At 50.1% G+C, this 20,922-nt stretch overlaps 1 protein-coding gene across 1 annotated transcript; it reads left to right on the forward strand.

Moving 5' to 3' along the window:
* Positions 1 to 35: 35 nt before the first annotated feature.
* On the forward strand, positions 36 to 20,877 carry marchf5 (membrane-associated ring finger (C3HC4) 5). The gene is made up of 6 exons (XM_062463911.1): positions 36 to 426; positions 7,963 to 8,165; positions 17,247 to 17,377; positions 17,536 to 17,719; positions 18,305 to 18,471; positions 19,154 to 20,877. Exons 1-6 carry the CDS (start codon positions 383 to 385, stop codon positions 19,268 to 19,270), a joined length of 846 nt encoding a protein of 281 aa, XP_062319895.1. The 5' UTR covers positions 36 to 382; the 3' UTR covers positions 19,271 to 20,877.
* The last annotated feature ends 45 nt before the right edge of the window (positions 20,878 to 20,922 follow it).

A 20,922-nucleotide genomic window follows, 5' to 3' on the forward strand; every position in this document is an offset into this window, starting at 1 on the left:
TGCGCTCTCCGCCGCTGACGGGTTTGTTATGGTTGGTGACGCAGTGCGCATCGCCAGGTCCTTTGCGTTACCTCATAGACAGGCTGTCAAGCGGTCACACCGATGTAAAAAATACTCATGGCAATTAAGTGTTTGAGCAAGATTCTATCTTAACTCACATGACAGCAATGTTACGGGTTATTGTTGGATGTTGAAAAAGCAAGCTTCCTCATTATTTTGGTGAGCTTGCACACTTGCGTGTCGTTACAAAACAAAAGGCCTGATCTGCTGACCGACTTTAGCTAGCTAGCTTGCTAGGCCAAACACTGCAGCATAGCTGCTTGCTAGCTAGTTAGCTGGTAACTAGCTAAGTGTTGTTGGGTGCTTTCAAATTGCTTCGATTATGGCGGAACAGAACGCGACGGCAATGCAACAAAATTTGGACAGGTGAGTAACTTACTCGACGTAAGGATTCTATAAAGTTCTAATGTTTAAACGCTAAATGGCCAGCTTAAAGCTTTCTAGCTTAGCTATCAAGCTAACAGCTACTGGCCCTGCTGTCTACTCAGTTATCAGCATCGCCGTGTCCATGAATATTGAGTCAAAAGTAAGTGCTTTGTGATTCGAAACCTAGCTAAATAATCAAAAACGTGGCCAGATTAATCTCACAGTGTCACAATTTTCAAGCTAAACTTGCTCACATTTGTAAAAAGTTTGCCAGGCAGGTGTGTCCAATTGAATTGGGGAGCGGATGAGCCAACTAACTACAGTAGTAGTACTACTAGCTGTCTGTCTTGTGTGTTAGGGTGAGGGCGTGTCTCCTCTCCAAGGTCTCATCAATAACTTTTGACTGAATAAACACGACTGCACCAGCATCAGGTCTCTCACCGTTTGCCTGTTTTCTTACCCAGATAATGTGGACCAAAGTAGGACTCACAACAACAGTCCAGGGTTAAGTTTGTGTGTATCCGACTACTCAGTCAGCAAAGTCACACAGTCAATTTCTGTAGGAATCAACAACAAAAATGTTTTTCTTTCTTTTGAAGGTTGTCAGTATCTACTCGGATGTACACTCCTTTAAAAAGTAACATAGCTTCACCAGTTATTGAGAACAGGCAGATTTAGGTAAAATACATGGTATTTTAACATGGTATAGGCCTAGAGCATGTTGGGAAGTGCAATAGTATTCTTTCAATTACAGATTTAATTAATTCAATAAGCACCATTTAAATGGCTATTTAACATACAGCTAAGTGTGTATTTTTTAAAATTATTAATAAGGCACAGAATTTATTTTGAAATGCATAGTGCATAGCCTGTACGCCAATTTGTCTGTCTTGACTGTCATAAATAGTAGGGTAAAGTCATAAAGAGTAAGGTAAAGTCATAAAGAGTAGGGTAAAGTCATAAAGAGCTATTTGTCATAAAGAGTAGAGCCTTGTGTTTAACTTTCCATTACCACCCTGCTCTCTTGTTCTGAGCTGTGCAAGAAATGCCTAATCTTAAATGAGTAGTCAAGTCGATTCCCTTGATTTTTCAGACAATTTGTTGTTTAACCTCATTCTGAGTTGAGTATTGAGTGACCTCTGGTGAATGACACAACAGTGGTTGAGATCCAGCATTGAGTTATAGATCTGTTGTGGAGCAGGGCTGAACTGCTTGCCCTGACCCTGCTAACACAATCTTTGTTTAATTCTGGATAGTATTTGGCAGAATATTCCCAGCTCTTGTCTGAATGGTATAAAATAAATAAAAACTGCCACAACAGTACCAACGTGCATTAGTGAGCTGTTTTTCTTGAATTAGACATTGGCATCAGAAATCTCACACAATTGACATCATGCTTAAGCAGTCTAACCTTGTCACGTAACGCACCATTTTTCTATTATTGTGTCAAAGATTGGAACTTAAACTATTTGTTGTTGTGAGGTCCAAGAACTGAAAGGAACCCTGTGTGAGAAATGTACATCAGTGCTGCGTGCTCGTGGGGCACCGTGCAGAAGCAACAACCCTGATGTTGTTTGAAGAAACAGATAGCAGGAAGAAGTACTATATGCTATGTTCCACTGGTTTTTGGAAGGTTGTGTACTGGGCTCTATCAGTGACAAACACAAGGCTCCACAGGCTCTTATCTAGGCCTGCCACTAGCAGCTGACTCCCCCTGCAATGCAGTGTTTCAGGAATAGAGAAGGGAGACACGCTTTAATCCTGCCTGACCTTTTACTGGCTCACACAACCTCCACCCCCCCACCCCCCTTCCCCGCCTCCTATTCTTGTCTGCATTTGGCCAGACTGTCTTTTATTTTAACCTATATTTCCATCTCTAATCCTATGGGCCTTTTCTAGCCCACACATTTTTATCCGACAGACACAAATGATTAGAACGTAGCGTAAAGTCAGTGCTACTAGGTGCCGTGTTTAAAGTGGGTGTGATGGGTATGTGGGAAAACACATTAGCACACTGGCATGAAATGCGATCCTTAGCGTGTATTGTGACTTTCTCAAGCAGAATAGAGGGGACAGGGGAGCTAGCCGGATCCCATCCACCAGCCAAACAGTCAAATATAGGAAAGACCCCACTTGGTGCAACAGGGCCAGTCAGACTGGAAACAAAAACCATATGGCAAGTCCCAGCCTGCTTTTTCCATACAGGTGTTAAAAAAATAACACAACAGGGAATGAAGTACCTATATGTGCTAGACTGTGTAGAAATGAACAAGGTTGTCATGGAGTACTCCTAGATGCAGGTGTTTGTAGCAATTATGGAGTAACTGTCCTTAGCAATATCTTAGTGTCACCGCACTGTAGCCGAGGGAGCCAAGCTGTTCATTTGCTTACTTGTTTGTGAAAAATGAGTTGCAGCTGAGGCTTGTTGTGGGCCCGAGTGTATCTCACTGTTGTGGAGTGGATAGTTTCTGTTTGTTGTGAACTTGAGGCAGACAGGGCCTGTTTGTTTTGGAGGAGAGGCAGACGTGCAGAAGCCCCCAGACCTTATCCTTTATTTGAAACCTTTGTGGGCTGGGATCCGGTGCTCCTGCTCTGTGCCTTTGTGCTGCAGAACCTCTAGTTTTCCCACAGTCACGTGACCACCGCGGACTGAAAGAGGCCTTTGTGGAATAGCTTAGGCCCTTAAAGGGTGAGGGCCTGACTTGTGAAACGATGAGAAAATAGCTGTGCCGTTGCACTCATCTTTGTACACAACGTCAATCACATCCTCTACCTCCCGGGATACTCCACCCTACCCTGTTGGCTTGCTTTTGTCTTGCACCTATGAGGTGGAGACCACCAACCTGTAGGTGAACTGCTTTCTTGGCTCTCAAAAGCCCCCAGATTTCTTCCCAGTGATTTTGTTCATATAAACACTTGTGTCCAATAGTAGCCTACTTTGGTTGCTGTGCTGCAGCAGCATTTATGCAGTCCTGGCAGAGAGGGTTGAACTTGGAGGGTGTTCAAAACCAACCAAGCTTTATTGCACATAAAGAAGACAATTAATACATGTCCTCCTTACCCTTGAGATTTCCTAAGAAGTCTCTTAGTGGATGGTTGGACAAAGTGCATTGTTGAAACAGCAAGACCTTACTCAATGTGCCTGTTTAACATAAGTGATACAATGTAGGTCACCTTGCAGAAATGAGCTTCTGTAAAGCACTTCTCAATATGTGTAGATTCGAGTTATTTCTAGTTTGTTTTTGTTTTTAAACCCCTCACTGAGCTAATTCAGAAGTACAAAAGCTGCTTTTAAATGACTTAAGACATGTTGAGACATGTAGGACAGTCGTGGTCTAACTACAGTAAACTGTTGTTAAGCAGAGTACTGTCTCTTGTTTCAAGTACAGGACCAAGTGGCACCAACATTGAATTAGGGAATCCTTGTGCCTACCTGTATCTGTTTGGTACACGGCCTTACCTGCTTATGTGTGTATTTTGCTGAGAAGGGCCGAGGTGGGGGGTCGAGTTTCGCGGAGGGGGAGATAATGTTTCTCTGCTGTTGTACCGGGCGCTGTCATGCAGCCAGGCCAGGTTACGGCAACAGAATCAGGGAGAGCGCCCGCATCCGGCTTTGTTCTCCTGCCGCCGCCGCGCTCCCGTGGAGACGTCTGTCCGCCGTTCCAATCAGCGTCTCATCGTCCCATTTCAACCCTCCCGTCTCTGTCCCCGCTTGTCCCTCAGCTCATGTTCAAGCGATCCCTTACCTTTCGGGCCATTGTTTACCCATGGACAGCTCAGGTTAGCCAGGCTATGCTAACGAATGTCCTCCGCGTGATTCCATGGTCTGACGATCAGGGAGAAAAAAAAGAGTGTCCGTACTTAAAACAGGAAATAACCTGCTCCTCTATTTTGTCACCCCCTCAAAAGGAGGCTTGTTCTTCATGTGGTGACTGCGGCCAATAGGCATCAAACCAAGTCATTTGAGATGTGTAGTGATGGGAAGAGACGATGGTAGAGGTCAGGATGGGGATGGTAAAGAGAGGGGCGGTGGGGGGGGTGGGGGGGGAAGCTGCAAGGTCAATGCTTCTGTCCCAGTCTCAGTTTCTCCACACGGGCCGGCCCCAGGTCCAGGTCACCTGAGCAGCTCGATCCCTGAGCTCTGGAGAGCCCTCCTGCAGTCTCATGGTTTATTCAGCTCTGGCTGGAGGATGGAAAATCAAGACGGGTACCTGATCGAGCGGGTGTGCAGGGCCCGTAACAGCCCTTCAGGGAGGCTAGATGGCCCCCACCACCATGCCCCCTGTGGCCCCCGTAGCAGAGCGCACCCAGGGCTGAGGGGCATTGACAGAGATGCCCAGAGATTTGGCATCCATTATGCAGGTCTGGGAGAAGGCTAGGTTTAATTATACATGACGTATTATGGGATTCTCTTCAGCCATGTCTGATCTCATCTCGGCCTCCTCCTACTGCTCACACAAGCCGTGATGGACCAGGTCCAGTGTAGGAGGAGTGACTGCATGGAGGATGCCCTAGAAGACTAGCACAACAAGACAAAGTAGCGGAGTAGATATCGATTTGAAGTGTCATTTTGTGTCTCGAGTTTGGGGTATTGGCTCCTTCTCTTCCTCCAGAGAAGTTTCTAGCTTGATAGATCGCTGCTACCCACTGTTACCAAGACAATGGGGGCTCTTGGGATGATACTTGACACTTAAGCTGATGTAGGGTGATACTCTGTGGGATGAAATGCTGTTGGTAATAGCTCATTCATCTTTCTTCGAGGGGGGGGGGGGGGGGAGTCACATGTTCCCTGTGGGTTCAACTGCCATGTGTTTTCATACAGACAAGAAGTAGGAGTCGGCTCAACGTGATCCTGTTTGGTCAGAGAAGGTTTGCCCACTGCTTTCTTTACTTGGAGAGAGAACTTCCAATTTCTAGCGTGCTGCTCAAATACTTGGAATGTAGACCATAAGATCAAACTTTAGCCTGGTTCAATAAGCAGTGTGAGCACTGTGGGATATACTTGGATACAGTTTCGATGCAGGTTAATGTTCCCATAAAATGTGTCATGAACGGCTAATCTTCCACGACAGAGTGATTAGCCTGCATTCTTATGGGACCACCAAGATATGGCCATAACGTCCTATTCATGGAGGAGAACTCTCACAGATGTCATAATATCCGTGGAGACCTATACGAGCTCAAGACAACTGTCACCCTCTGTCACGTCATATTAATAGATGCCATAATTTTATTAGAGGTGGAGATTAATCATTGCTTCATTCAGCCGCTCAAATGCCAGCAGCTCAAGGTTCAGTGTAATAATGGAAATTGGAATGCAAATGGCATACAGACTGGGCGGGCTGCAAATAGGGCCTCAGCATCGATGGAACTTCCCATTGTAAGAGAGAGTGCGAGGCTGAAAATGGCAGCTTAGATGCAGTCGCTGTAGTTTATTGTCTCTGCTTTTTCTTTGGTAGTTAATATTTAGCTAGCATTCATTTAGCATTTAGCACTGTTAATATAGTTCTGATGTCCTTGTGCCCACCCTCAGGGGAGAGATATGTGGTGTTTTTTTTGTAGTCCCTCATTAGTATCTTGGCTACCCAACGACACACTCTGGGCATAGGTCCCACACCACAGATTGATTAAAACGGTATACTCGTATTTCTACAAGGTCATGATAGTCAGATATCTGGTATCTCCACAGAAGTTAAACTGAGACACTTGTAATTTATGGTGGTCTCATTCTGGCAACCAAACCAATATGTCATGTGAATTTGTCATGCAGGGAGTGTGTGTGATTAACTGGAGATCAGTCGCTCAGTGCAAGTCATGTCTCTTCTTATTAGTGAGTGGGCAATAGATAAGGTAGGCTGTGTCTCACTGATATTGCTTAGGCTGCAGCCATACTCCTTTCTCCTGGACTGAAAAGGCATTCCTCTTTAAATGCTGTGTATGTGATGGTGTTTATGTGATGGTGTTTATGTGATGGTGTGTACGTGATGGTGTGTACGTGATGGTGTGTATGTGATGGTGTGTACGTGATGGTGTGTACGTGATGGTGTGTACGTGATGGTGTGTACGTGATGGTGTGTACGTGATGGTGTGTACGTGATGGTGTGTACGTGATGGTGTGTACGTGATGGTATGTACGTGATGGTGTGTACGTGATGGTGTGTACGTGATGGTGTAGGAGGAAGGGAGAGGAGTAGAGGTTGATTAATGTCTCGTTATGGCCTGCTCCCTGGCTGTGTGCGAGGGAGGGAGGGAGGGGGGGGGATATATTAAATGATGGCTTGGCAACGGTTCAGGATACAACATCTGTCTGGATGTCACGCAGGCAGGCAGGCAGGCAAGCAGGGGAGGGAGGGAGGGAGGGAGGGAGGGAGGGAGAGAGGAGGAACAGCATCCGTCTCACTATCTCTCCGCCCTCCCTTGTTTTACTGCCTAGTAGTCCAGCTACAGCATCCTATCAGCTGGGTGTACACTGCCACCAAGGTACAAAGAACACTTTCAAGGGGAAGTATGCAAAACAAGCTGGTCAATCGACAGATTTCCGACCATTTAATCTGACCAGAGTTTGTTGGATCAAGATACAGAGGGAAATGGGCAGTCCAGGCTGTTGGTTTTGACACGTTTAACTCTGTAAGGGAGTGCTTGATATTATTCGCTAGTGTGCTTTTTTTTCTTCTTTCTCTTGCTCTTTTTTTTCTCCTTGTTGCTATCGATCTTGTTTGATTTGTGCGCTGTCACTGGCCGACAACTTTTCTGTGTTGCTGCCAGCCACAGAATTCCACTGTGGTGTCTCTCAGATGGGAGTCTTTTATGACTAGCACCACTGTTGTCATTCACACATGCCTCCAGCGTGACCATACTGAGGCTTAGAACATGTTTAAGAGGTGACTGTTTAGCTGACAGTCTACCGCCGGTGCTGCAGTCACCTTAAGGATATGGCAGAAAATTTGGAGGTTTCTCTTGCTCGCTTTCTCTCTCGGACAGCTTTTTCGGTGAACACCCGGGGTGTTTTTCTCCGATGTCCCTATCAAATACAAAAATGTTTGAGGATTTCATGACAAACTTTACTTTGAGAGCTCAGCCGTACTGCTTTTGAAAGCTTGTCTGCAACCTAAGGGGGAATACAAGGTCACGATGATGTATGTTTGAATACATTGCCCCCCCCCCCCCGACTTCCTACTCTGCCTGCCACTCAGCTCAGAAGGGGAGGAGCTTCTGTAGGCTTTACTTCCCTGGCCAGGCCATCGTTATATCCCATATGAGGGGAGTGGCTATGACGTGGCCCAGGCCGGTCTCTGCACTACCCTGGGAACAGCCGTTAATCATCCAGTGTGCTCACAGTAGCTCTGATGTTTACACAGGGGAAGGCCACGTAATCAGAATGCACATAAACCACAGGCATGCAAGAGTCCTGATCCATCTGAATAGTTATTGCTTGACGAGCGTCTAATGATGGGGGCGGGGCTACAAAACAAACAAACAGTGGATGTGTTTGTGTCGGCTGACGTGTGGATGAACTCTCTCCCGTCTGTTTTGCAGGAGCTGCTGGGTGTGCTTCGCCACGGACGAGGACGACCGCACGGCCGAATGGGTGCGTCCGTGCCGTTGCCGGGGCTCCACGAAGTGGGTGCATCAGGCGTGTCTGCAGCGCTGGGTGGACGAGAAGCAAAGGGGCAACAGTACGGCGCGCGTAGCCTGTCCACAGTGCAACGCCGAGTACCTCATCGTCTTCCCCAAGCTGGGTACGACAGGGGAGGGGAGGAGAGGGGAGGGATGGAGGACTGCTTGATTAGTAGATATAGAACATCTAAAATGACCAAATAATGCTTCATAATTGTTTTAACTTCCTCTGTGGAGAATATTGATATGGTTTTGTTCCCTGTGATTGCCAGTTTGCTTGAGATTGTATTAGAAAGAAATGAGACTGCTTTGAAGTCCATTTGCACGCCATCAAGTAGCAATCACTCCTATTTCTACAGTAAGCCCGCTTTATTGCCATAATGTCATAGCAACCCTTTTTCTCCTCTACTTTACAATATTAGAGCATCGTTCAAGGGCAATGTCCCATGTAAACTGCACGTTCAAGTACTCCTTGGGAGTACAGTCTTAACGGCTTCAGTCCGTCTTCATAATAACTGGAGTAGGGGCTGTGAGTTAGAACCAGGCAGCAGGGAGCCAATCACAAACCTCCTAAAGCCGTTCAGCCTGCCTTGACTCATAGCAGGTTTATTTACTGCAGTGCCAGTGTTGGGTGAAGTAAGTACACCCTTTCAGCTAGCAGAGGAATAGGAACAAGCTTGTGTGCCTGCCTATTATCTTGGCAAGCTCCAAGCCTGCCTGGCAAAGGGGCAATTGAGAGGTGCTGCCTACTGTAATTATTCCAACGCGTCAGAGTGACGGGACCATGAATTGTTTCCAAACAGAGGCACTGAGTCACCCTGTATGCACACCACCGTTCCTCGGACGACTACAACTTCTCTCCCTGCCTTGATGACTCTCTTGCCCTCTCTATCGCTCTCTCTTTTCTATTTTTTCTCTTGTGTACTTTTTTTTCTTTTCTTCCCTACTCTTCCTCTCCCTCTCTCGTAGCTCATCCCACTGCTTCTCTAATGACCGCAATCTCAGCCTTGACAGTGTCGGGGACGCAGAGGCCTTTTTCGAAAGGTGAAATTCTGACAACGGTTCAGGAAATACCGCCTGTCACGCAGATTTGTAACACATCTAATTAGGATAGGCGAGCAGCCCTCAAGAGTACAGCGATGCCAAGAACGAGCGTCATTACCGGCTAAACGTTTTCTCCCCTCTCCTCTACATAGCCGGCATGCTCGAGTGGAGGTGCCACCTTGGAGCGGGTGGCGCCTGGCCACAAGACAATGAAGGGCAGCAGGAGGGCTGCAGGCCTGGTAAACAGCTCCAGGTGTATTTATAGAGGAGCTGGCTGTGCTCTCAGTCACGGCTATAAGCAGCATGTCCTGCTAAGGGTGGACGGCAGGACACGCACTCCCCACAGCCCTGACTGGGAAGACAACGCCATAGGTCAAGCACAGGACTGTAAGTACAGGACAGGAAGCACTGACTCATTTGCCGTCCAAAGTACAGCCACACGAGGTTGTCAGAGTGATTTTTGAGGAGTCGTTTGTTAACCATTTGTACAGTTTGCCCATTTACTCGCTTCCCACCTCATTGAAGGACCTGGCTTACTGACAAAGCCAATATTACCTTTCCTCAACAGTGGCCTGGCTAAAGTATATACTATGAAATTGTACAATATTCACAGCCTAGTATTTCAAATAGTATTTACTGTGACCACACGTAAGTGAAGATGATTTGGTTGGAGGGCAGGCGTTCAAATGTCATCGGTGCTTGTTTTAATCCCTTGGGTAGACCAGACAAGGTGAAGGGTCAATTTCAATGGGAAGTTTCCACACTCCTATTTGTCCGTCAGGGACGTTCTGCCTCATCTTCTTATTTTCCCATTATGGAAATGAATGTGCTGCGTATAGATTAGCCTAACTGCATTAGGCTAGCCTAGCGTGGCAGGGATGGCTGACTGAATAACCTTGTTGCGGCGTCTCTTCAGCGGCCGGCGGGCCGCCGGTTCTTCTGGTTCTGATTGGGGCTGCGGAACAGTGCCTGGGATGCCGTGGCCAGCTGTGAAATTGCGGCGCCCATTTCTCCAGTTTACCCTTCAGTCTGCGGCGCATAACGAGCGTGGAAAACGTGAACTCCGCCACAGTGTCTCCTGATTGTATCCCAGGTGTCCCTTGTCACACACACACACACACACACTTGTGTCTAATCTCATCTTCCAGTAGCTACCATTTCCAAACCGCCTCTCGACAGACCACAATATTGATATGCCTGTTTTGAGGTTAGTTGTTTTCTCAGCCAGCCTCTTCCACCAGATGTAGCTGCCATGGAACGTGTTTATTTTTCAGCCGCTCCTCTCTCACAAGCACTCCAGAGTTTGTTTTGTGTTTCTTTGTCTCCAAATAACTTGTGCGGTTTGACCAACCGCCATAGAACAATAGTCCTGAGGACCACGGTTTATTTGAAAAGGGATAAGCCTCTATCTGGCGCTAATACGTTGAGAGAGGCTGCCCTTATACAGTCATATTGGTAGGCCACCATCACTCATCATTTATTGAGGCTGGTAAACAAGTTAACCGAGGCTTTGGCAGGTTTACAGTCTGATTAAACAGTGTATAGAAGTCTCTGACAGCTCTGCACATGTAGAGGTGGGCTGCTGCGTGGGAAGACCTGTGTGCAACCAATCACTTAATGACTTCCTGTATCAGGCAACCAACCGGACAGGCGGGTGTGCAATCGATGTCAAGAGATGAGGGATGAACCTCTACACAAAATCTCACAAATCACCTTGACGTCAGGAAAGGGGAGGGAGGAAGGGGCGTAGAGGGAGTTGGGGATGGAGGAGAGGAATAGATCGACGCCCTTCATGTTTAGAAAATGAGATGGAGGGGGGGGGGGGGGGGCGGCGGGACTGGAGATGAAGGAGACCGAGACCACACGGGGCGAGGCTGCATCCCAGCGTAACAGACGTGGGAGATGGGAAACCGAAGAGGGCCCCCCGTGATGCGGCAGACATTCAAGTCTGGACCCCGCGTGCCTGGCAGGCAGTCTGCCTCCTGTCCCCAAAGACGGGAGAGGCCCCCCCTCGCATCTCTGTGAGCAGACAGACGAGGCGGAGAGAGGTCCCCCCTCGCATCTCTGTGAGCAGACAGACGAGGCGGAGAGAGGTCCCCCCTCGCATCTCTGTGAGCAGACAGACGAGGCGGAGAGAGGCCCCCCCTCGCATCTCTGTGAGCAGACAGACGAGGCGGAGAGAGGTCCCCCCTCGCATCTCTGTGAGCAGACAGACGAGGCGGAGAGAGGTCCCCCCTCGCATCTCTGTGAGCAGACAGACGAGGCGGAGAGAGGCCCCCCCTCGCATCTCTGTGAGCAGACAGACGAGGCGGAGAGAGGCCCCCCCTCGCATCTCTGTGAGCAGACAGACGAGGCGGAGAGAGGTCCCCCCTCGCATCTCTGTGAGCAGACAGACGAGGCGGAGAGAGGTCCCCCCTCGCATCTCTGTGAGCAGACAGACGAGGCGGAGAGAGGTCCCCCCTCGCATCTCTGTGAGCAGACAGACGAGGCGGAGAGAGGTCCCCCCTCGCATCTCTGTGAGCAGACAGACGAGGCGGAGAGAGGTCCCCCCTCGCATCTCTGTGAGCAGACAGACGAGGCGGAGAGAGGTCCCCCCTCGCATCTCTGTGAGCAGACAGACGAGGCGGAGAGAGGTCCCCCCTCGCATCTCTGTGAGCAGACAGACGAGGCGGAGAGAGGCCCCCCCTCGCATCTCTGTGAGCAGACAGACGAGGCGGAGAGAGGTCCCCCCTCGCATCTCTGTGAGCAGACAGACGAGGCGGAGAGAGGTCCCCCCTCGCATCTCTGTGAGCAGACAGACGAGGCGGAGAGAGGCCCCCCCTCGCATCTCTGTGAGCAGACAGACGAGGCGGAGAGAGGCCCCCCCTCGCATCTCTGTGAGCAGACAGACGAGGCGGAGAGAGGTCCCCCCTCGCATCTCTGTGAGCAGACAGACGAGGCGGAGAGAGGTCCCCCCTCGCATCTCTGTGAGCAGACAGACGAGGCGGAGAGAGGTCCCCCCTCGCATCTCTGTGAGCAGACAGACGAGGCGGAGAGAGGTCCCCCCTCGCATCTCTGTGAGCAGACAGACGAGGCGGAGAGAGGTCCCCCCTCGCATCTCTGTGAGCAGACAGACGAGGCGGAGAGAGGCCCCCCCTCGCATCTCTGTGAGCAGACAGACGAGGCGGAGAGAGGTCCCCCCTCGCATCTCTGTGAGCAGACAGACGAGGCGGAGAGAGGCCCCCCCTCGCATCTCTGTGAGCAGACAGACGAGGCGGAGAGAGGTCCCCCCTCGCATCTCTGTGAGCAGACAGACGAGGCGGAGAGAGGTCCCCCCTCGCATCTCTGTGAGCAGACAGACGAGGCGGAGAGAGGCCCCCCCTCGCATCTCTGTGAGCAGACAGACGAGGCGGAGAGAGGCCCCCCCTCGCATCTCTGTGAGCAGACAGACGAGGCGGAGAGAGGTCCCCCCTCGCATCTCTGTGAGCAGACAGACGAGGCGGAGAGAGGTCCCCCCTCGCATCTCTGTGAGCAGACAGACGAGGCGGAGAGAGGTCCCCCCTCGCATCTCTGTGAGCAGACAGACGAGGCGGAGAGAGGTCCCCCCTCGCATCTCTGTGAGCAGACAGACGAGGCGGAGAGAGGTCCCCCCTCGCATCTCTGTGAGCAGACAGACGAGGCGGAGAGAGGTCCCCCCTCGCATCTCTGTGAGCAGACAGACGAGGCGGAGAGAGGTCCCCCCTCGCATCTCTGTGAGCAGACAGACGAGGCGGAGAGAGGTCCCCCCTCGCATCTCTGTGAGCAGACAGACGAGGCGGAGAGAGGTCCCCCCTCGCATCTCTGTGAGCAGACAGACGAGGCGGAGAGAGGTCCCCCCTCGCATCTCTGTGAGCAGACAGACGAGGCGGAGAGAGGTCCCCCCTCGCATCTCTGTGAGCAGACAGACGAGGCGGAGAGAGGTCCCCCCTCGCATCTCTGTGAGCAGACAGACGAGGCGGAGAGAGGTCCCCCCTCGCATCTCTGTGAGCAGACAGACGAGGCGGAGAGAGGTCCCCCCTCGCATCTCTGTGAGCAGACAGACGAGGCGGAGAGAGGTCCCCCCTCGCATCTCTGTGAGCAGACAGACGAGGCGGAGAGAGGTCCCCCCTCGCATCTCTGTGAGCAGACAGACGAGGCGGAGAGAGGTCCCCCCTCGCATCTCTGTGAGCAGACAGACGAGGCGGAGAGAGGTCCCCCCTCGCATCTCTGTGAGCAGACAGACGAGGCGGAGAGAGGTCCCCCCTCGCATCTCTGTGAGCAGACAGACGAGGCGGAGAGAGGCCCCCCCTCGCATCTCTGTGAGCAGACAGACGAGGCGGAGAGAGGTCCCCCCTCGCATCTCTGTGAGCAGACAGACGAGGCGGAGAGAGGCCCCCCCTCGCATCTCTGTGAGCAGACAGACGAGGCGGAGAGAGGCCCCCCCTCGCATCTCTGTGAGCAGACAGACGAGGCGGAGAGAGAGAGCGAGAGCAAGGCTGCGCTGGGAGGAAAAAGTGTTCCCTTTTCAACCGTGTGCGCCAACAAACGGGTGGAGGGAGAGAGAGAGAGGGAGAACGAGTGAGAGGAAATGAGGCCATGAAACGGCGGGAGAGAGAGAGAGGGAAGGGGAGGCAGAGTGAACGGCTCAGCTCGGTGGTGGAAGAGACAAAAGCAGGGGAAAGTAGAGGCTGGGCTGCCACCACTGCTCTGCTGATGAATCACTAAACCCCCCCACCCCACCCCCCCACCCCAGCACCCCAAAATAGATGGGCGCTCTCTCTCTTGGACAGCAGGCGACCAATCAGAGTGCTGATGATGGCATCACCTGGATCAGCATTCTGCCTAGCACCCCGTTCTCCTTTTGTTCTCCCAGCCTGCATCAGGGCCAGAATCTCCACTCAACTTCTCCCTAGGAGGTTTTTGGAAACGCACCGCAGCCCTCGGGTGGTAAAGCCTAATCCTAGAGAGAGACGTCACCGAAAAATGTGTTACTCTAGATAGACAAAACAATGGTGTGCATGATGGCGCACCCACTGCAGTACGTCTAAGCTAAGAGCGGTCTCTAATTCGGACCTGAATAACATTGGTCTTGCCGTATTGTCGTTGCATAGCAGAATATGTTTATCCTTGAGAGGAGAAGTGCTTCACTTAGTCTGGCCACAGATCTTTTGAGCCGCCGTCTGTGGTCTGGAGACATAGATATGCATTAGTGCACTTGGAAGGGAAGAGAATGCTGCATTAGCACAAATTCTGCTGTCTCCCTGCTGCAGTCGTCTGAAGCGAAGTGAAGGGTTGGGCCCTGCGTGGTGTACTTACACACTGGGGGGGGACGAGATTGGAAAGAACCGCGTGTGCTTTCTCGGCGGCCACATTTTCTCCCATTTCGCTTCTCAAGAAAAGGTTATCGAGGTTACATGGCTTGTCGGGTGTTTGCGAGGACTTCGATTACCCCTTTAGAAGGGGGGTGCCTTCACAGCTTATTTATGAGGAGGACAGCCTTCCATGTGTGTGGGGGGGGGTAGTAAGGGGCCCCGCCGGAGCAGGGGGCTGGTGTCAGGAGTCCCAACGCCAGGCTGACAGAAGGGATTTCCTCTGGGGGCTCTGCGGAGGCCAGCTCATTTGCCGAGCTGACAGGACCCATCCCTCTCAGGGCCCAGCTTCAGCCTGGGAGCTGCAGTGGCGGGCAGCGGGCGAGGACAGGCTTGCTAGCTGGCTGGCTAGCTGTGGGTGAACATCAGTTGTGCGGTGGTGCGCCTCTGGACACAGCAGAGCTAATGTCGCCCCCCCCCCCCCCCCCCCCTTCACTCTGCTGGAAGAGAAGGGTACACATGCCTGCCCGGCCGCCAAAGAGGAGATGGCCCTCTCTCCCTCTTCATCCTTATTTTAATTATCTTAATTATGGAATCAAATGCCAAGGCTTGAAATGAATTGCTCAGCTTTTCCTTCTGCCAGCGGCCATTAAGGATGACCTAGTTCCCTCTGGTTGGAATCACGTAATGCTTAGGCAAGGAGAAAGCGGAAGGGATTCCGACACTGTCATCGAAATATGCCAGATTAATGCTCTCAAGCGGTACAAGATCAATCAGGTTGGCAAACACAGGTGCACTAAAGCAGAAACCTGGACAGACGACTAGCTGGCAGTATGCTCGCACTACGCAAGTGGGGCCGGTATGTTCAGGACAACTTAGGAAATGAAATGTGCTCTGATGCCAGATCAAATGTCTCACACTCATTGTTCAAATGCGTCTTTCTAACTTATAAGACTGGCTTTATATGCTTAGTGGTTTCTGAGACTATTCAGTGGGGAAGTATTTATTTTGTCCGTAAACGCCAAACAGAAACAACATCCAAGAAAAATGTTCATAGCTTTCTCCAAGGATAGAACATATACTACAAGCTTTCGGAAACCCTAAGCGTGTTAGAATTGGCAACATAGTTTGACCACTTGTGGCTTGCCTTTATAAATAATCACTTCATGGTGGTATGGTTAGCCAAAAATGTCATTAAAAATAGCTTTTTCCCCATAATGCTCAAAGTGCCTGAAGTCTAAACCTCAGAATACCCTGGTCATCTAAGAATAGCTTGAAAAATGACACTACTCCTTTTAGGATAGTGGGCTTAATATCCCTCAAAAGGCAATTTGTATGCAAACTCTGACTTCTGGGGTGAATTTTCTTAATGGGAGAAAGTGTCTCATTCTTTCTCTCCCCAGGTAGTAACAAGCAGTTTGGAGTGGACATTGCCAGGGTTGAATGTCTGTCACTGGGTTGAAGAAGGCCAGTAATGAGGTCCACTAGGGGGTATGGGCACCGCAAGCACCATGGTAGCGGGGTGCCATGGCAACGCTGTCACAATGTGACGACAGTGCCACGTATTCAGTTCGTCCCCGAGGATATCTCTACCTCCCCTCACCTACCAGAGCTGCAAATGGCACTGAACACAGCTCTGTGAGGACAAGGACACTGCAAAAGAACTTCCAGATGCCCCTTATCTGTCGTTTTTGAGGCAAACGGCTTAAGCCCAACAAGGGGGGGGGGACATGAATACGCCGCAGACAGGAGAGATGGGGTCCCCTGCCTCTGTCTGTCTGTCCTGCTCGACAGTATGAGCTCCTGGGGCCAGTATTAATAGCATCTGGAGGGCTTGTATGAGGAAATCGGGTTGCCTTCCCGTAAATATTGCATGATTTCCCTGGAGTGGCCCTGGAATGCCGGAGAGGAGGAGGAGGAGGCAGATGAGAACAGAGATGAAGAGGTCCCAGTAGTAAAGGAGAGGGTGCATATCTTGGGGACAGTTTGAATATTGGTGTCAATGTGGACCACTGGGTTTCTCAGAGGTTTCTAATGATGCAGTCATTATTTACACGTTTACAGGCAGTGAAGTCATACTATGGGGATTTGCCTCAAGGAAACTGGGGTCTGTAAGTCTGTCTTGAAATGCTGTTGGTCCAGGACAGTGAGAGGAGCACAGAGAAGGGAAGAAAAGTCATGTTTTCTCAGTATCTCTGTCGCCACACATTCCTTAATGTTTCCCAGTCCAACCCAGTGACTTGCTGTTTCTCTGAGAACTGTGGCATACCGAAGGAAGTCGATTCTCTTGAGCATTTCCGCATGGTTGAGGTCACCTTCCTTGTTGTGCTTCAAGAATGTACGAGGAGTGTGTGCGAATGTGCACTCGCGTTTCCACATTGCCACGTGTTTGTTTTCACATCGCCTCGTTCCTCATTGTAGGCTAATTCACGTGCTCCTTTCTTTTTTTTAGCATTGTTAAGAAGGTGAGGGTGAGGATTTGAGAGGACTGAACAGCCATCTAATGACCCCTGCTGGACAGAGGCTCTCCCCTTTCTCCCCATCCCTCGCCGTACGCTTGGTACAGACCAGTAGTTCTGGCTTTCTTTGCAAGGCTAATCTTTCTACCTCAGCTCAAAGCGTACATGAGACAGGCAGGCCATTGTGAGGGGAATGACGCGTTGCGGAATGCAGTGTGATCTGTGTGATCGGTTGATCTACTGAGTGGCAACACTCGGCAGGTTAGGCCATCCTTAGACGTACGCCCTGGTATGCATGGAGCGCCCTTGCCTTGTGTTCCTGTCTGCAGCTCCAGCCCAGGTATGCCTGGGCGTGGTCCTGACCCGTGGTGTGTGTGTGTGTGTGCTCTCTCAGGTCCCGTGGTGTATGTTCTGGACCTGGCTGACAGGCTCATCTCCAAGGCCTGCCCCTTCGCCGCCGCCGGCATCATGGTGGGCTCCATCTACTGGACAGCCGTCACGTACGGGGCGGTCACTGTCATGCAGGTCAGACCACCGCCTCACACACACACCTGAGGTTTTGACCCCCTCGAGTCAGCCTCTCTGTCATCCTGGCTGGTATCCAATACCAGTTCCTGTCTGAATTCGAACTAAATGGGTGAATAAAATGGCCGTCCTCCCCGTCCTCTCCCTTCCCCTCCTAGGTGGTGGGCCACAAGGAAGGTCTGGATGTGATGGAGCGGGCGGACCCCCTGTTTCTGCTCATCGGCCTGCCCACCATCCCGGTCATGCTGATCCTGGGCAAGATGATCCGCTGGGAGGACTACGTGCTGCGCCTCTGGAGGAAGTACTCCAACAAGCTGCAGATCCTCGACAGGATCTTCCCAGGTCAGGGCACACCTTCACTCTGCCGCCGGGAGCTCTGGGACACGGCCCAGCCTGATAAGACCGCTGGGCGTTTCAGCGTCGGGACTATGTTTGAAAGCAGGCGGGAATATGAGATATCCTTTAGGGGAGCGTAGCTGTGATATCGTGGCGACATTACATGAATGTTGCACCTGAACCCCCTGGGTCAACATATGTGTGTGTGTGGACATCGGAGCAGGCTGGGGTGGTCTGCTGGCACTGGTGTGAAGGCTGGGAGGTCCATTAGGGTTTTTCCACTGAGCTCATCATTAAAGCTAGTGATTGACGCTGGAGGGGAAACCAGACCCCAGCCTCAGCCCGACCCTGCAGCCTTCTGTCTGTGCAGGCTCAGCTTGCCTGGACGAGAGCAGGTGTGCTCCTCCACCCCCACTGGCCTGCCAGCTAAACACACACACACACACACACACACAGATAGAGTAAGTGACTGACTGAATGTTTTTTTTATCACTTTACAGACTTGTCATGGCCTGAGGACAAAACTAAATAAAAACAGGAACAAAGCCACTCACACTAAAGCTCTCCTCCTCCACCCCGTCTGTTTTCCAGGGATTGGCTGTCCGGTGCCCCGAATCCCCGCGGAGGCCAGCCCCCTCGCCGACCACGTGTCGGCCACTAGGATCCTGTGTGGCGCCCTGGTCTTCCCCACCATCGCCACCATCGTGGGAAAGCTGATGTTCAGCAGCGTCAACTCGAACCTGCAGAGGACCATCCTGGTGAGGAAGACCCTCCGTACCCCTGTGTGCCAGTAGGATACTACAATATGTCATTATTATCGTCGTTCGGTGACTTGATGTGATCACCTCCTGAGGAGTATCCGTACCATCCCCTGTAGCACCTTGAAACATCTGCCTGCATAGCCTTCCCCCCCTCCCCCCCCCCCCATATCACTGTCCGATTTTAATCTTTGTCATCTTTAAGGCCACCCTTTACTTTTCCTCCTGTGAACCCTGAACCTTTCACACAAACACACACACACCTGAATGAGTGCTGACAGCCAGGTAACCAGAGAGGTAGGACTCGTGTCAAATGACCTACTCTGGACACTGGACATTCTGTCCTCTCTCTTCCACGATTCGCAGACAGACATACAGTCACGAAGGAACACGTGCACACACACAGCCATTTGTATTATCCCCATACCACATTCTCCCACTCATACTAGCCAACAGTGAGGTAAACTAGCCAACAGTGAGGTAAACTAGCCAGGAGAGGTAGGCTGTGTTGTTCTCAGGGGCTTATAGTATCCACCTCATCTGAAGACAACATCAGGGTATGGGAAAACCCCTACAACATGGCCTGAAAACTAAATGGGTCATCACTACTTGTATTTGATTTGAGTGAACTGCTTGTGTAGAGCGATAACCGCTAATGTGCATGCGTGTGTTTCACCTGCAGGGAGGTATTGCCTTTGTGGCCATTAAGGGGGCGTTTAAGGTGTACTTCAAGCAGCAGCAGTACCTGAGGCAAGCCCATCGTAAGATCCTCAACTTCCCCGATCAGGAGGAGGCCTGAGGAGGAGGGTTCTGGCTGGCAGGCAGGGGGAGCACATGGCAGTGAACAGTGAGTAGGAAGACTGGACGATGGGCTCGGTGGTACCCCCTGCCTCCCCTGCCTCCCCTCAGCTCTGCTCTGTGGAGTCTTCTATCCACGCTGCTGCCAACACTATCATTACTGTGCTGTCGTTTGTTTAGTTAATAAAACTCTCAAAGCTTCACATGGAGTAGACAGACGGACTATGAAGACTTTATCTTACGAATGTGTGTGTGCAGCGTTGCGCTCATTGACAAAACACACTCTCTCATGCACACAAGCTTTCATTTCCCTTGAATGTGACGTTGTTTTGTCACTGCAGTGTTGGAGTGGTAAGTTCGGAGTGGTTGCTTCTTCTTTTTTTACCACGTAAACAACAACTGTTGTATTTTAAGAGGCAATTTAATATGTGGCACGTGTAATTAGAAAGTTTTGTAGTTATCAAAGATTGTTTTATAATGTTAATTTTTGCCGTTTTGAAATTACCTTTGCCAATGTTAAGGGTGTTATGTTCAGGAATATTGTTTTCTTGTATGTATAAAATGTTTTTTTTAAGTCATTAATAATTATAAAAATATCACTTAAGGATAATTGAAATGGGTTGAAATCACAGTGAACCATATAGCTTGTAGCTCTCATAACCTGACTCTTTACTTCCTCTAGAACAGTCCTATAATACTCATATAGAATAAGTATCAATACTTAATCATTTACTAAAGTGCAAACCTGATAAGTGAAAAAGGTGTAAGTAAACTGTATCATGTTGAAAGATTAATGAGTGCAAACCTGATAAGTGAAAAAGGTGTAAGTAAACTGTATCATGTTGAAAGATTAATGAGGAGGGTCTTTTTTTACACAATATGCCTTGAAGTGTCTCTTTTTAGCTTTATATCTCATTTTGTTGACGTTCCTGTTGAGTGATACTCTTTATAATACCTCAGTGGACCCTTATTACAGAGACGGATCACTGGCATTTCTCCTATAAATCCCCCTTATGGCTGTGTCAGTGTGTCCGTCAGTCTGTGATCAGGAGCTCTGAGAGGCTGTATGGAGGTCTGCATTGGTACTTGGTGGTGGAGGATATGCTTCTGAGGAGAGCTAGCAGAAAGCTTGGTAGCACTGACATCAGCTCCATGACCCTTCGATTGTGAAGGTCTTGGGTGTTACGACTCCTTTGAAAACCTAGTCCGCTGGTGCTTCCGTATGTGATGTCGCCTGTTGAAGACTTAACGTTTGTGCTTCATTCATCTCACCTTAACTGACATTCACTTTAACAACTCACATGTTCAGTTATATACTGTAGTACTGCCTCTTTATAGTTATTCCTGAATTTGAAAGGCTTGCCATAAACCAACAAACCACTTGAATATCTATTGTGCACAGCTCTAAGCTGTGCCTGGTAGACAGATGAACTAGTCCAAAGGTCTGCAAATATGATCAGCTTGGCTTCTCAACTACACAAACCCATGAAAGAAAGTCAAGTATGCCAAAAGAATGACATCGAAGTTGTATAAATGTGTTGTACAGACATTGCTTGGGAATTTAGTTTCATGGTCGATTGTCAATAAATGTATTTTTTCAAATCTTAATGTGGGTGTACTGTGTTGCACGAATATTGTCCAAGGTTTCAAAAT

This window comes from Osmerus eperlanus, chromosome 6 (assembly GCF_963692335.1).
Source record: "Osmerus eperlanus chromosome 6, fOsmEpe2.1, whole genome shotgun sequence".
In the NCBI taxonomy this organism is placed as follows: domain Eukaryota; kingdom Metazoa; phylum Chordata; class Actinopteri; order Osmeriformes; family Osmeridae; genus Osmerus; species Osmerus eperlanus.

Bases quoted from the DNA above. Each gene is read 5' to 3' on its own strand.
- marchf5 (XM_062463911.1), top strand. From the start codon at position 383: ATGGCGGAACAGAACGCGACGGCAATGCAACAAAATTTGGACAG. The intron at 17,720-18,304 runs GTCAGGGCACAC...TCTGTTTTCCAG, and splicing joins CCTCGACAGGATCTTCCCAG to GGATTGGCTGTCCGGTGCCC. The intron at 18,472-19,153 runs GTGAGGAAGACC...TTTCACCTGCAG, and splicing joins ACCTGCAGAGGACCATCCTG to GGAGGTATTGCCTTTGTGGC.